The sequence below is a fragment of the Eurytemora carolleeae genome, unplaced genomic scaffold (genome assembly GCF_000591075.1).
Source record: "Eurytemora carolleeae unplaced genomic scaffold, Eaff_2.0 scaffold68, whole genome shotgun sequence".
In the NCBI taxonomy this organism is placed as follows: domain Eukaryota; kingdom Metazoa; phylum Arthropoda; class Copepoda; order Calanoida; family Temoridae; genus Eurytemora; species Eurytemora carolleeae.
The window spans coordinates 386,402-399,982 of NW_019396093.1; the positions used below are offsets into that span (position 1 = coordinate 386,402).

Consider the following 13,581-nt stretch of genomic DNA (forward strand, 5'->3'; position numbering starts at 1 on the left):
CTTTTTTTAAAATAATATTTCGCTGGCGCTGGATTTTCGAACATTCCTGGAAAATATGGAAATGTTGTCTTAATTATCAAAAATCCTCGAAACAGGAACAAATGTTTTAAAAAGATCATTAAAAATAAATATTATTATTAAATATAAACTAAACAAGTTAAAAAAATTATTTAAACATGTATTTAAACATGTTGACCAAACGCTTCAATTAAATGTTTAGAAAATCAAATATTACAAAATAAAAATACTTAGCGCATGACATTATGAACTTAAAATAGGGGACATTAATATCAATTTGAGTGACAATGGATAGGCACTTAATTGTTTACTAGATGCTCACTAATATAAATTAATTTGTATATGTTCTTAATTACACCTTCTAAACTTAAAATGAAACAAGTGTTTTGCAGTAAATTTTGATACCAGAGTCTAAAATAACTACAATTATGTCAGAAAAGGTCAAGCCACGGGTCAAGGCCTTGCAACACTTTAAATTCGGCCTGGTAGTATCTTTAATGTATTGCAGGTAGATTTATGCACATGCAAAGAACAAGGATATATTTATATGAAATTACTAGGGCACCTTAGCGACCTCGTATAATCCTCGAGTTTTCAAATTCGGTGATGGTGATGAACCAAACTTCTGTAGAGTAAATAAAGTAGATGTTAGTTCCACATTTTATTAAAAATATATTTCGGTCCGGGTTGACCGGCCTCGTCAGTTCTTCAGATTATTTCTGTTATGAAGATTAAAAACAAACTATCTCGTTTTCATTTACGCCAATCTTTTTTAGGTTACTCTGAAATGTGTCATTGTGCTTAAACCACCCCTTTCAAAAACTTATGCAATTTAAAGGGACCGTTCCCTTATTTGGGTAATTTTATGGTAAACTAAACAGCCTATTAGCTGTGAATTCTTATTAGTCTTACTTTTCAAAGATAGCTGTGGCCGGAGAAAAAGCTGATTTATATTTCAGAATTCCAGTGCAAAGGTTCGGAACCTTTGCTTTAAATACTAAATTATACGTTTTCAGTATTATTCAATTTGCTTAAAAAGTGTTGTTTTAGAAAAAGAAAATTTTGAAAAAAAATTAAGACATTTCCAATTAACTATTATATACTATAGTTGAATTTTATATCCGAACATTTTTTTTTAATCCATTTCATACCTTTGCGCTGAAATTCTAAACAATTATCTGATTTTTTCTCCGGCCAGGATGTCTTTAAAAAGTAAGACTAATACCAATCAATAGCTAATAAGCTATTTACTTTACCCTGAAATTACCCAAAAAAGTGAACGGTCCCTTTAAGAGAGAAAGATCAAGTAACAAATCAACAAAACTTTATGAGCTTCTTCGTATTGGTCTAAATGTATATTTTTGGCAGAAGTCTTTCATGCATTATATTCATTTTATATTCATTGTATTTTCCAAAAATCAAATGTTTTTTAATAAAATTTAGAAATTTTATTTATTTACGAATTGTTTTCAGAAATGTTTGAATATGTGCTTTGGTTGTTGCTTTTGCAATGTACAGAGGGAGAAATAGTACACCAGAATCAAACCAGGAATTCAAATTGTTTACATTTTTGCAGAAAAACAAAGATTTTTTTCGCGGAAGAACTGCAGCAAATATTTGCAGTAGTTAAGGAAACAGTAAAGTAAAGAACACAATAGAACTACAGGAAATGACTATTTTGTGATAAATGGTTTATTAAAGGGATTGATTACTTTTATCCAAATTCACATATTACACTATTTGTTGAAATAAGAATCAACTAAATATGTCTACCGCTCAATGTAACGTTTTTATTTATTGTTTACACAACCTTACGATTCGATGTTCATACAAATGTAAAATTTTTCGCGAATCATGAAAATTTTTAGTCAACATTTTTCGAATTTTCAGAAATTGTGAAAAAAAATTGCGAATTGATCATCACTGGTTAACAGGGTTATTCTTTTAAGAATTCTTTTAATAATAAACCTGTTAACCAGTGTTTTATTTATCCCTGTTTGTATTCAGTAAATTTTGGTAACATTTCGCAGAACACTTTTATACTTCAAAATTATCTCCATCGAAATGATTTTACACCTTTTTTGAAATTTTTTTTAAATAAAAAAATATTTTCTTTTTATTTTCTCAGATTATGTCCTTCNTAGAAAGAAAACTTTTTTGTAAAGATTGTTTTATTTACAAAATAAGAATTGTCTTCAAACAAACTAATTTCTTAGAACCAATGAGAATAGAACTAAGGAGAGACTGGAGATAAGGATTACCTTTATAACTTTAACTTTCTAAAGGACAGCACAGGACCTATTGTGACCTATTATTCAAGGCCCGACCATCCTGTCCTATTCACGTCCAATACTTTCTTCCCTTGTTTACGAGTGGCCATTGTTAACAAACAAAATTAATTGTCCCTCGTTGATGAAAATGTCAACCTGATTAACCTGAGCGTAAATTTACGAAAACCAAACCTTGAAACTACAAATTATTATATAATATGAATTCTCACTTCTTCTGTCAAAAAGTTTAGATAAAAAATTAGATTGTATATTGAGTGAGGCCATTTTACAATGTTAAACTGTTTGCGGCCTGAAGCAAGATACACAACAATTACAGAGCAGGCCCATAGCCCTGGCATAGCCCTGACACAGGCTAGAAAGTTAATCAAAGTACATATTATATGGGATTCACTTAAAAAAGGTAAAACATCTATAGAAAATTTTTAAACGAGTTTTCCAATTATTTTTTTTTCAATTATTATTTGATCCTTTTTCGCAGTATTTTTCAAAAATCTATTCTTAAAAATCAAAATTACAGGACTATAGGTGCAAGCTCTCTCTTCTTGCGCTTCTAATTTTTCCAAGGGGGGGGGAGTCCCCCCCCCAAGACTCCCAGTGAGGGGACGTCCCCCCACCACATAAACGGCCTCTGTGTCTGGTTTTGCGTTTTTTCTTCTGAACTTTTTTGTTAGATTTCTGTCGTATTTGTTTTTGTTACAAACAATTTGAATGGTTAGGCCGGCCATTGCTGAGTTTCAGAACAGAGAACATTTCAATGCTGGAGACAAACCTAAACCGGAGCTGAACCCAACCTTGCCTGTTCTAGAAATAGACCATCAGGATACATCGAACCCTAATTTTCTTTATCCTCAGTGGATAGATGGGGAGATTGAGGAACTTGAGAATAGATCTGCAATTCCCAGAGATGTGAATGGGATTGAGAATACAAATTTCTCTGACCTTCTCCTCCCTGTTGCTAACCAGGAAGGTTCATTTACACCCCGGATACAGTCAGACTCAGAACCAGGTCCTGGAGTCGATCCTGTTTCTGAAACCGGAGATGAAGATGTTCCTGAGCCGAGAACGAAATCCAGCCTCAGCACATTTGGTCCTGGACCTGAGCGAGGGTTTAAACCAAGACCTAAACCTCCTTCAAGCAGCATTCCACCAAGTAATTAAATGATACAGTAAGAACCAGAATACTCTGGAATAGAAAAACGACTTTTAGACTCAAGTTATGACTTTAAATAGATGAGGCACAGCATTTGTGCAATGTAACAGGCCCATTTTACTTTATAAGGAATTTATTAACTTACTAGTAAAGCTATTTGCTTTGTAACAACATCAAATGCACTGCAGTATTGCTTTAATGTCGTTTTCCTATTCTAAAGCTTTTGGTTATCGTTGTAATGAAGAATTCAATCTTTCCGTGGAAAAAATTGTTTTAGATTTTAACCTCAGAGTGCAAAAGGAAACAACCTTAGTGTCAGGAAAGATTATTCAAACATTATATAAAAGCGAAATTATTCAAAATAGAAATTATCTAAAAAATAATAAGGGTTTAGATTATTTTGAAGAAGTTTACTCATGTTAATTCAGTAAATCCATTATTACCAGTGATTATGTATTGTGCTTTTGGCGTTTCCTTGGGCGAAAAAAATTGTGAAATTATAAAAAAAAAATATTGTTTTCGGCGTTTATAGCAATACAATGAAGACAACTTTTTTCTATTTGAGATTTGATTTTTCCCCTTCAAATTACAAGTTTACAAGTGAACAAAGAGAAGCTGTTAATTGACAGATTCTCTTTGTTTTCATGTTTATGTGTATCCTAGCTGTTTGAATCTTGTTTGAGATAAATTGAAAATACAAGTAGTATTCATTGTATGTATATATACTACGACGACTGTACGTACCCTAAAATGTTTTTACGAATTCAGATTCTGGTTGTTCCTCTGCCTGTGTTCATGGTTTTTGTATAGAAAATGTATGTGTGTGCAATGCAGGTATTCGCTATGGGTAAATCCGGCCGGCTAAAAAATTCATTGACTAAATTAAATTTATTAAATTAAACAAATACTATTTGATTTTTTATTGGATTAAAGGGACTGTAAGTGTAAATTGATCAACCGTCTGATTTACAGCGATATCCTTAAAACCTTATTCTGATAAAAATGTGGAAGATATCGTCGTTTTTCTGATTCGATTTTTTTTATTTTTGTGAGTTTCTTCATTGCTTTTTATAAGCAATGAATGCGTAATTCACTTTCAGATGAGTTTAAAGAAACAAAACCATTCATATTTGATCAGACTATGGTTTCAACGTACCTTGAAACCTTAATCTGACAAACAATCATAACATTGTTTTTTCTGGCTTGAAAACCTAGATCATTTCTGAATTGATTCGGAGGAAAAGTCTCTTTGGTTGAGAAACGTTCAGAGGTACCGTTGTGAATTGGACGGGCCACAGATCTTTCAAATGGTGGTACCTTGAAAAGGTCAAAGTTTTGGGTTCAAATTTTCACTTGAATCCAGATCCAAGGATTGTTAACAAAACTAAATATTCAAAATTATTATTATTATTTTGTTTCGTTTTTAATCTTTTGTTAAAATAATGTAAAATATGAATTAAAATAAACTTTTATGATTTTGCATTATTTTTATTTGTATTCCAGGATTTGAAGGATCATCTTGTGATGAGGATATAAATGAATGTATCTCAAGGTATAATTTCAAATCTATCAATATATTATTTTATGCATTTTGCATCTAACACTCTTAGGATCATACATTTCAGTTTTTACATCACTAAATTAACACTTAATTAGCACATAATTAGCACTTAATTAGCGCTTGTTAAGCACTTAATTAGCACTTAATTAGCACTTAATTAGCACTTGAATAGCACTTAAATAGCAATTATTAAGCACTTAATTAGCACTTATTAGCACTAAATTAGCACTTAACTAGCCCCAAGAATAAATAAAGGAATTGAGCCTTTCCCACAAACTCAAATTTATAATCCCTTTATCTTTGCAACCTGATGTTGCAGACGTTTGATATTTCAAAATATGAATTCTGTTGGATCAAATTGTCTAAGATTGATATATCAAAGATATACACCATCAGGTTGCAAAGATATAGGGATAAGACCATTTTATTTTGTGGCAAAAACTCCTTTTTTTCGAAACCATTGAGTTTCTCAGAACAATCTAAAAATTTAAAAAACTGCCATGTAGAACTTGTAGAGTATATGTCAAACCATGATGAATTAGAATACACCATTTTTTTATATTATAAACATCCCCTGTATTTATAAAATCTAACCCTACGACATACTTTGATAACTATGAATAAAATGTAAACTTTATACTTAGTGCATATTTAATAATGACATTTCATTTCCTCCGAAATATTTAGTTTTCAAATTCTAAATAATTCAACAAAAATACTAAAGATTAGATTAAGAAGATGTTAAAGAACTTTCATTTTGAATGTTTCCATGAAGAAATTTATTTGAGTAATTTGAGGGTAAACTAAATAGCCTATAATTAGCTATTCATTGGTATTAGTCCTAGCTTTGCCGGAGAAAACGCCGATTTTTCGTTCAGAATTTCAGCGCAAAGGTATTTTTGCATTCACACTATTTGATGCTTGTTGTCATAGACATTGATTAAATTTTCAAATATTAAACTACCGTAGTATCTAGTAGTTATTTGTGAATATCTTTTTTTTTTAAGTTAATTAAAAATGGCCTATTATCAATATATTCCTTAATTTAAACATTTTACGGATTGATCCGTTTCCCCCACTTCCCCAGAAATCCACGGTTGGGATCTAGAAACCGGTTTGACAGAGAGAGAGAACGTCGTCTTTGTTTAAATATATAGATATCTTTGAAAAGTAAGACTATTACCAATGAATAGCTACTAGGCTATTTAGTTTACCATGAAATTACCCAACTAAGTTAACGTAGTAATGGCGTACATTAATGATCGATTTTTAATAATTTTAGCTACTTATTTAGTCCTTGTGAGCACGGAGCTTGCGAGAACACATTTGGTGGATTTTATTGTCTTTGTGAACCAGGATATCAGGTACATTTCCATTAATTAATTGTTTTTATTTTGTTTATTGATTCCCAATATTATATGGAATTCAAGAATAACTTTCCAAACCTAGAAATTTAAATTTGATTCAGCTTATTTGGCTTTCTTTAATTACAGCGATCCAAGATTTGAATAAGGTTTATTCATGAAGAAGTTGTTTCAGACTTTAGAATTTTAAAACTTTGAATTCTGTTTTAACACAAAATTTAAGTTTTAAATAACAAAGGTTTACACCATCAGATTGCAAATGAATAGAGATTAGAAAATTTGAGTTTGTGGCAAAAACTCATACTGCACATTTTTGAAGAAATGCCCTGATGTGATTTGTGTTTAGGGAGAGAGATGTGATATTGACGAAGATGATTGTTATCAGGATCCATGTCTCAACTCAGGTTTAATATCTTTTCATCGAGAAATCTTTCTATTCAATATCTTTTCATTAAATCAGAAATTTCGTGGAATTTAAAACCTTTTGTCTCTTTGATTAAAACCAGTCAATGAAAAGTTTTAGAAATGCTCTAAAGTAAAAATGATATAATATAAATTGTTATGATATAATTATAAAATCTGTTTTGTGCATTAAACCTTGATCCTAGTTTTTCGTTTGGAAAGAGTAAACTAGCCAAAAATGTTGTCCTGAGAAAAATATTTTTTCTTTGAATCTTGAATTTAAATTAATTGATGAAACGTTTTATTCTTATTTCTCCTGAGTCTTTAGAATTATTAACTATTTATAAAACAATAATTTTGGTTCGCAGTGCTATAAAGTTTTTGAACAGATATTTTTTCTTTATCGAGAAGGTTCAAACATTTTAGATTATATTTTGTCCTAAGCTTTGTTTGTGTACTTGTGTAAGTTGTTTTCATTTTTATTTTCATTTAAATTGAAAAAAAAATCTAGAAACATCAAAATATACTCCTAATTTTGGATTATAGCACGATTATCACTTTAAAGCTAGATGCTATAATATAAAGCTAACTCAACTTTATAGCACGATTACTACGCCATAGGCTTATAGCACGGCAAATATAAAATTGAGCATGAAGTGAGTATAAAGAATAAAGTACACAATAGTTTCATAAAAATATAAAAATATATATTCAGGGGTTTGCTTGGACCTGGTTAATAACTTCCAGTGTCAGTGTCCCAGAGTAAGTTAGAATATACTAAAGAACCAGAAAACTCTGGAAGAGGAAGACGATATATAACTTATAAAGTGAATTGGGTCTGTTTTCATTGCACTGTCTTATGTTCATTAGACTATTTAACGAGTCTAAAATTTGACTTACTATTCTAGAGTTTTTTGGTTCTCTCTTTTCAATAATAAAACTAGAGATAAATTGAAATATTTTAAATGCATAAAGTTGTTTTATCAGTTAAAGCGTAAAGATAAAGACCATTTTCATTATCCAACAAAATGACGTCATTTAATTGAATTTAACTGGATAAGAAGTTTGACTGGTTTTCCCTCTATTTTTGCTCGTTTAATACAAATTGTCATTTTAAAGTGACAATTGAAGAATTTTTAATTGATCCTTTATTTCAAAAGTCATATTTACAATGGTTGCCACTTTAAACTTAAAAATGATTGGTTTAGTTTGAAATTTTACCAATATTCCCTTTATTGAAAATTTCTCTAGATAACTTATTATTATTATATTGAGAATCCTGCTTTGCCCAGGGTACTAATAGTTATTTCCGCCAGTTACCCGCCCTTGGTCATACATTACTATTTTAGCTATTTTCTCTGATAAGTTGACCTACTTAAGGTAGAATCTAAAAACTAAGTGGTTTTTTCAACCAAAATTTTAGGCAAGTCGGTCTAAGGGTTCATGAGTTATGATCGGACAGACAAACAGAGATTACAACTTTATGTTTAGGGTTATGAAGGATCCCTGTGTGAAACCGAGGTTGATATGTGTAGAATAGCTCCCTGTCAAAACTCTGGTATTTGTGTAAATGGAAAAGAAGGATACTCATGTATCTGCGAGAAAGGATTTACAGGTAAAACAACTTTCTAGTGTTTTCTAATTTCCCTCCCCCCCATGCTAAAACTATCCTTTACTAGAAGTAAAACTCGGTCCCCAAATACGTCCTAGTAGAGGAACCCGGCTTAAATTGGCCTTAACCAAACCAGGCTAAAATATCATACAGTCTAACCAAAAACTTCAGAGACATCGAAATAATTTATGAAATGTCGTCTTGACAATTTGTCAAGGGGTTTTTACTTTTAAACCTAAATTTCAGAAATATGCGTGAACAGTGTTAAAGTGCTCTAAAAAATCATTCAATTAAAAAACTAAATAACTGCAGCATTTTATTATCAAAAGGTTTAGAAGACGACATTTTATAAATTCATTTGATGGCTCCGAAGTTCTGGGTTAAACTGTAGGTGTACTAGGTGAACCGTGTACACCAATTTTTAAGGCCAGGAGCAGTCAGCTCGTGCCTGAATTAAGCCACTGTTAAGCAATATTTAGGAACGAGTTGATATCTCCATTCATAGTTCTTTTTATATATATTTTTCTTGAATTTAGGAATTCACTGCGAGACAAATATCGACGATTGTGTGGGATATCCTTGTCAGAACTACGGGACATGTGTCGACCTTGTCGACAGATTTTTCTGCGACTGTCCACCTGGGTTTGGAGGAGATATCTGCGACATCGACATCAATGAATGCGAAAATAATCCATGTGAAAACAAGGGATGAAATTTAGCAAAGTTTAAAACTTGTGTTGCTTCAAATTATTTTTTTTAAGATGGTTATTTAAGAATTAATATCTTTATATATAAATGTGAAAAATCATGGCGTACAACGTTTTTTTGCTAAGCACATATTTCAATTTTTCAAAGTTTCATTTTTTTATGCTGCCAGGCAACATGCGTCGACCAAGTAAACGGTTACAAGTGTGAATGCCTGGACGGGTTTACAGGAACCAATTGTGAGATAGATTTCGACGATTGTGCTCTGCGACCGTGTGAGAACGGGGCGACCTGTCACGACCAAGTGGATGGGTTTAACTGTACATGTTCTCCAGGGTACGCCGGGATACTCTGCGAAAAGAATATTGATCTTTGCTCAGGTACTAAAGTGTACATTCATGCTTGAAAGTTCAATTCCATTTAATTCAGAGGCCGAATTTGAAGAACTCAAACCGTGTAGCTGAACCAAACCGGTTTTAGTTGAGCGCCGTCTCAAATCTCGAAATATTGAATACAATTTTAAGTGGGGCCATGTAAAAAAAGCTAGAACAAAGTGATCATCTTGTCGTTGCACGGAATATTTTCAGTCATATTTTGGACTCTTATTCTAAATTCACCACAAATAGCGTGGGACATTTTATTTACCAAAATATTCCTTAATTTTTTAACTAAAAAAAAGAATAAAATAGCAAAACATAAAAACAATAGGTTCTAATTGTTAAGACTCATTTTTACTGTACTATATATGTAACAAACTAGCTTGGGAACCCGGCTTTGCCTGGAAAATAACTTTCGCAAAAAACCTACTAAATTTAAATTAAAAAACAAACTAAGAACAATACTTTCCCAATAAAAGTTTGAGGCAAATCGGTAAAGGCGTTCCTAAGTAATAATAGGACATAAAATTTAACAAACAAATATAAATTCACAACTTTATATATATATATAGATACATAATTCAAACATTTCCGAAGGTTGACCATTGAGAGACGGGTTAAGAATGAGGATGGACAAATGAAAAGACTAAACTTGTCGAGAACAAGCTTGTTCTGATAAAAGTTACCATTTCTGAAGGTTTTTAACAATTATCCTTTTCTTATTGTCAATTTTTCAGGCGTACCTTGTCAAAATGGAGGTTTATGTGAAGATTTAACAGTTTCCTACAGGTATTAAAATATAATCTTACTAGACTTTTTAGGAGCTTCGCGCCCATCTTCCATTTTAACTTTTAAATGTGGTCTTATCTGTGAGCATCTTCTTCTTTACAATATAAAATAAAAGCAAAAACATGTTCGCGGATTTCAGAATATTTGTTCGCAAATTTTCAATATTTTGTAAAATCAAAAACTTTTGGACATACATTTTTGTAATTTTGAGCATCCATAACCCTTCCCTAGGCTCATGTGCGGTCCCACACAAAATCTGTCCCCGATTGGTTCAGTTATTTTGACGCGTATTCGATTCAAACGGACAGGCACCCAGACAAGCAAATTATAAATATAGCATATTTTCTCCACATATCACGTAATGTATCACTGCAAATATCTTAATTTAGCAACAAAAAAACTTTTTCTAGATATATATTCCCTTTTGTGGATCAAATATAAAACTGAACCAATAACTTTAATTTTTTTGAGATATCTTATATATCATTGTTATACGTATGAAGTTTAATTTATATAGCTGGTTAGTTTTTCTTACTTTATCAGTCATTTATTCTTTGCTTTGAGTTTTCATAATTCTACACATCACAACAAAATATGCAAAAGTATATTTCTAGATGTATGTGTCCGCCTGGTTTTGAAGGGAGGAACTGTGAAATCAATATAAATGAATGCTCTCACTCACCTTGTCGCGAGGGATCTACTTGCATTGATCTTATAAATACCTTCAGGTCATAATAAGACAAAGGGTTCCCACCACATACTTGGTTGAGGAAACCTGTAGTTTGGTCAAATTTTTTTATTTACCGAAGGAGTAATTGTACACAATTTTATCGTCTTTTGAGATGAAAATGCGTGATTTTTTTCTCTCGAAAACTTTACTGAACAACCCAAGGGACTCTGTTGTCGGAATTATTCGAAATTTCTCTAAACAACAGAATTTGTGATTATAATTAGAAGGTTTTAAACAATTATATAAGGTTGACCAATTGTTGCATTTGTTTTTGTGTGCATTGCCTTTAAAAAACTATTCATTAATTCAAATATCTTCAAATATTTTCCACATTATTTGACAATTTTCTTTAGATAGAAAACCTTTGAACAATTTGTTTAATTTTTTTTTTTTTTTTTAATATTTTTATGCTGTCACAAAATTTTCAGCCGCATTTTTTCTTTCATATATTTTTTATTTAACGAAGTTAGGAAAAGAAATAAAATTATTTTTATTTTAGCTGTAAATGCCAGCCTGGTTATGAGGGTAAGCGCTGTGAGCTTGAGATAAACGAATGTTTATCATCACCTTGTGATAATAATGCTACCTGTGTTGATCTGCTAAATAGCTACCTATGTACCTGCTCACCAGGATTCAGGGATTTCATATACTAAACAAACAAACCTGTCATATTTAACTATGGTTTCAGTTTCCCGGATCAATTTGGATCATTTAAGGACTCACGGAACCTTTTCTGAAGCTGTTAAGAGTAATAAATAAATAACTCTTTTGGAATTTCAGAATAGATCCACTATCTTAATGCTACACATTTGCACATTTACACATTTACACATTTCGAAAGGTTGTTACAGATCCAAATTAATCCTGGAAAAATTATAAACCCTAGTCTATAAATCAAGAAATTAGCGGCCCAGAATTTAGACAGAAATTTTAAAATAAATCTAACTTTATTTAACCAAGGAAGACAGATTTAACAAACCAAAAATCTGAAAACGGAACTATTTAAAACAAAAATAATACAAATCTGATTTGTCAGCAATCTATAAAATTAAATGTAACAAGGATTAAATTCAATCTAACAGTTGAATTATCATTTACAGGATTTCCAAAAACGCTTATTATTATTTTTGATTAACTTTTTAGAATTGCTGATGATAACAAAACTTAATTTTTTCAAAATAGTTAAAAATTTATCCATGTACAGATTGGGAATCCGTTGCTGCCCAGGGTACACATAGTTACTCCCACCGTTTACCCGCACTTGGTCATAAATTACGATTTTACCTAATTTTTCTCTATAAATGTAGACCAACTCAACTCAGAATCTGAAAATCAAGCTAAAAACATTCCATGTGGTTTTCGGTCAAGGGTTTCTTGAGTTATGATAGGACATACAAATAAACAAACAAACAAACAAACACAGAGAAATTACAACTTGTATAGTTATAGAACAATGTATATTTGATACAACAGAGGAAAGAACTGTGAGGTGGATATTAATGAATGTGAGGATCGACCATGTTTAAACAATGGAACCTGTCATGATCTAGTAAATCATTTTGAGTGCGTATGCCAAGGTATTTAAATATTATCTTTTTATTTAAAAAAGGATGAATTGATCATTTCTAAAAATTGGTGAAAATTAACCAATAATCCTGATTTCATATCTTGACTTATAAAGCAGATCACACAAGAAGATGATGATGATGATGACAATGATGATTATCTTGATCATGATTTTGATCTACAGTGATGATGATCATATGATGATGATCATGATGATGATAATGATGATCATGATAATGATGATGATGATGATGATAATCAGATGATGATGATGGTTAACATCATGATGATGATGATTTTGATAATGATCATGATGATGATAGTGATGATGATGAAGATGATGATGATGATGATGATGATGATAATGATGACAATGATGATCATGGTCATGATATTGATGTTATTCCTGATTTATATAATTTTAGATGGATATACTGGCGAAGGATGTGAGGTAGAGGTAGATGAATGTATCCCAGATCCTTGTCTGAACAATGGTAGATGTGTAGATCAACTCAATGGATATATTTGTATCTGTTCTCCAGGATTCCAAGGGACAGAGTGCCAGGAAAAGATTGAATACTGTCAAACTCAGGTAAACTTGTAGATGAACAATCTTTAATGCCCGGCATGGTCGTCGGTCGATTTTGGAACCAATATTAGGGCCCTGTGATATACCTTCCCTTAACTGTTCTAAAGTTTTGCAAACTAAAATTATCAAAATTTTTAAAAAATGTCGAGCTGAGAGCTAGTAGGACCGAAAAAAATTCTTCAAAATATATCGATATGGATATCAACAAATGTATCTCAGAAGTATCATGTATCTAAGTCATAATTATCAAAAAATAAAAATGTGGACGTTTTTTGTTGTTGATAATTTCGAATTTATTCGATTTATGCCTAAATAACTAGTTTTTTTGTCTCTCACTAGTTTAATAATTAACGTGAAATCAACTTTTCTTTTTAAAGGGAGTGTTCGCGAAAAATGAATAGGGGCTCAACCAACGTTTGAATTCTCT

At 31.3% G+C, this 13,581-nt stretch overlaps 1 protein-coding gene across 1 annotated transcript in view; it reads left to right on the forward strand.

Annotated features, from left to right (window-relative positions):
* Positions 1-453: 453 nt before the first annotated feature.
* LOC111718488 (uncharacterized) overlaps positions 454-13,581 on the forward strand; it is a 70,130-nt gene continuing 57,002 nt past the window's right edge. Inside the window, exons 1-16 of the mRNA XM_023463690.1 lie at positions 454-526; positions 1,492-1,567; positions 3,026-3,459; positions 4,228-4,293; positions 4,963-5,011; positions 6,315-6,384; positions 6,731-6,788; positions 7,502-7,548; positions 8,278-8,401; positions 8,935-9,104; positions 9,276-9,483; positions 10,218-10,269; positions 10,884-10,997; positions 11,499-11,636; positions 12,473-12,576; positions 12,991-13,157. Of these exons, the coding sequence (XP_023319458.1) occupies positions 1,494-1,567; positions 3,026-3,459; positions 4,228-4,293; positions 4,963-5,011; positions 6,315-6,384; positions 6,731-6,788; positions 7,502-7,548; positions 8,278-8,401; positions 8,935-9,104; positions 9,276-9,483; positions 10,218-10,269; positions 10,884-10,997; positions 11,499-11,636; positions 12,473-12,576; positions 12,991-13,157 (1,875 nt within the window). The 5' untranslated portion in view covers positions 454-526; positions 1,492-1,493. The remainder of the gene's footprint in view (positions 527-1,491; positions 1,568-3,025; positions 3,460-4,227; positions 4,294-4,962; positions 5,012-6,314; positions 6,385-6,730; positions 6,789-7,501; positions 7,549-8,277; positions 8,402-8,934; positions 9,105-9,275; positions 9,484-10,217; positions 10,270-10,883; positions 10,998-11,498; positions 11,637-12,472; positions 12,577-12,990; positions 13,158-13,581) is intronic.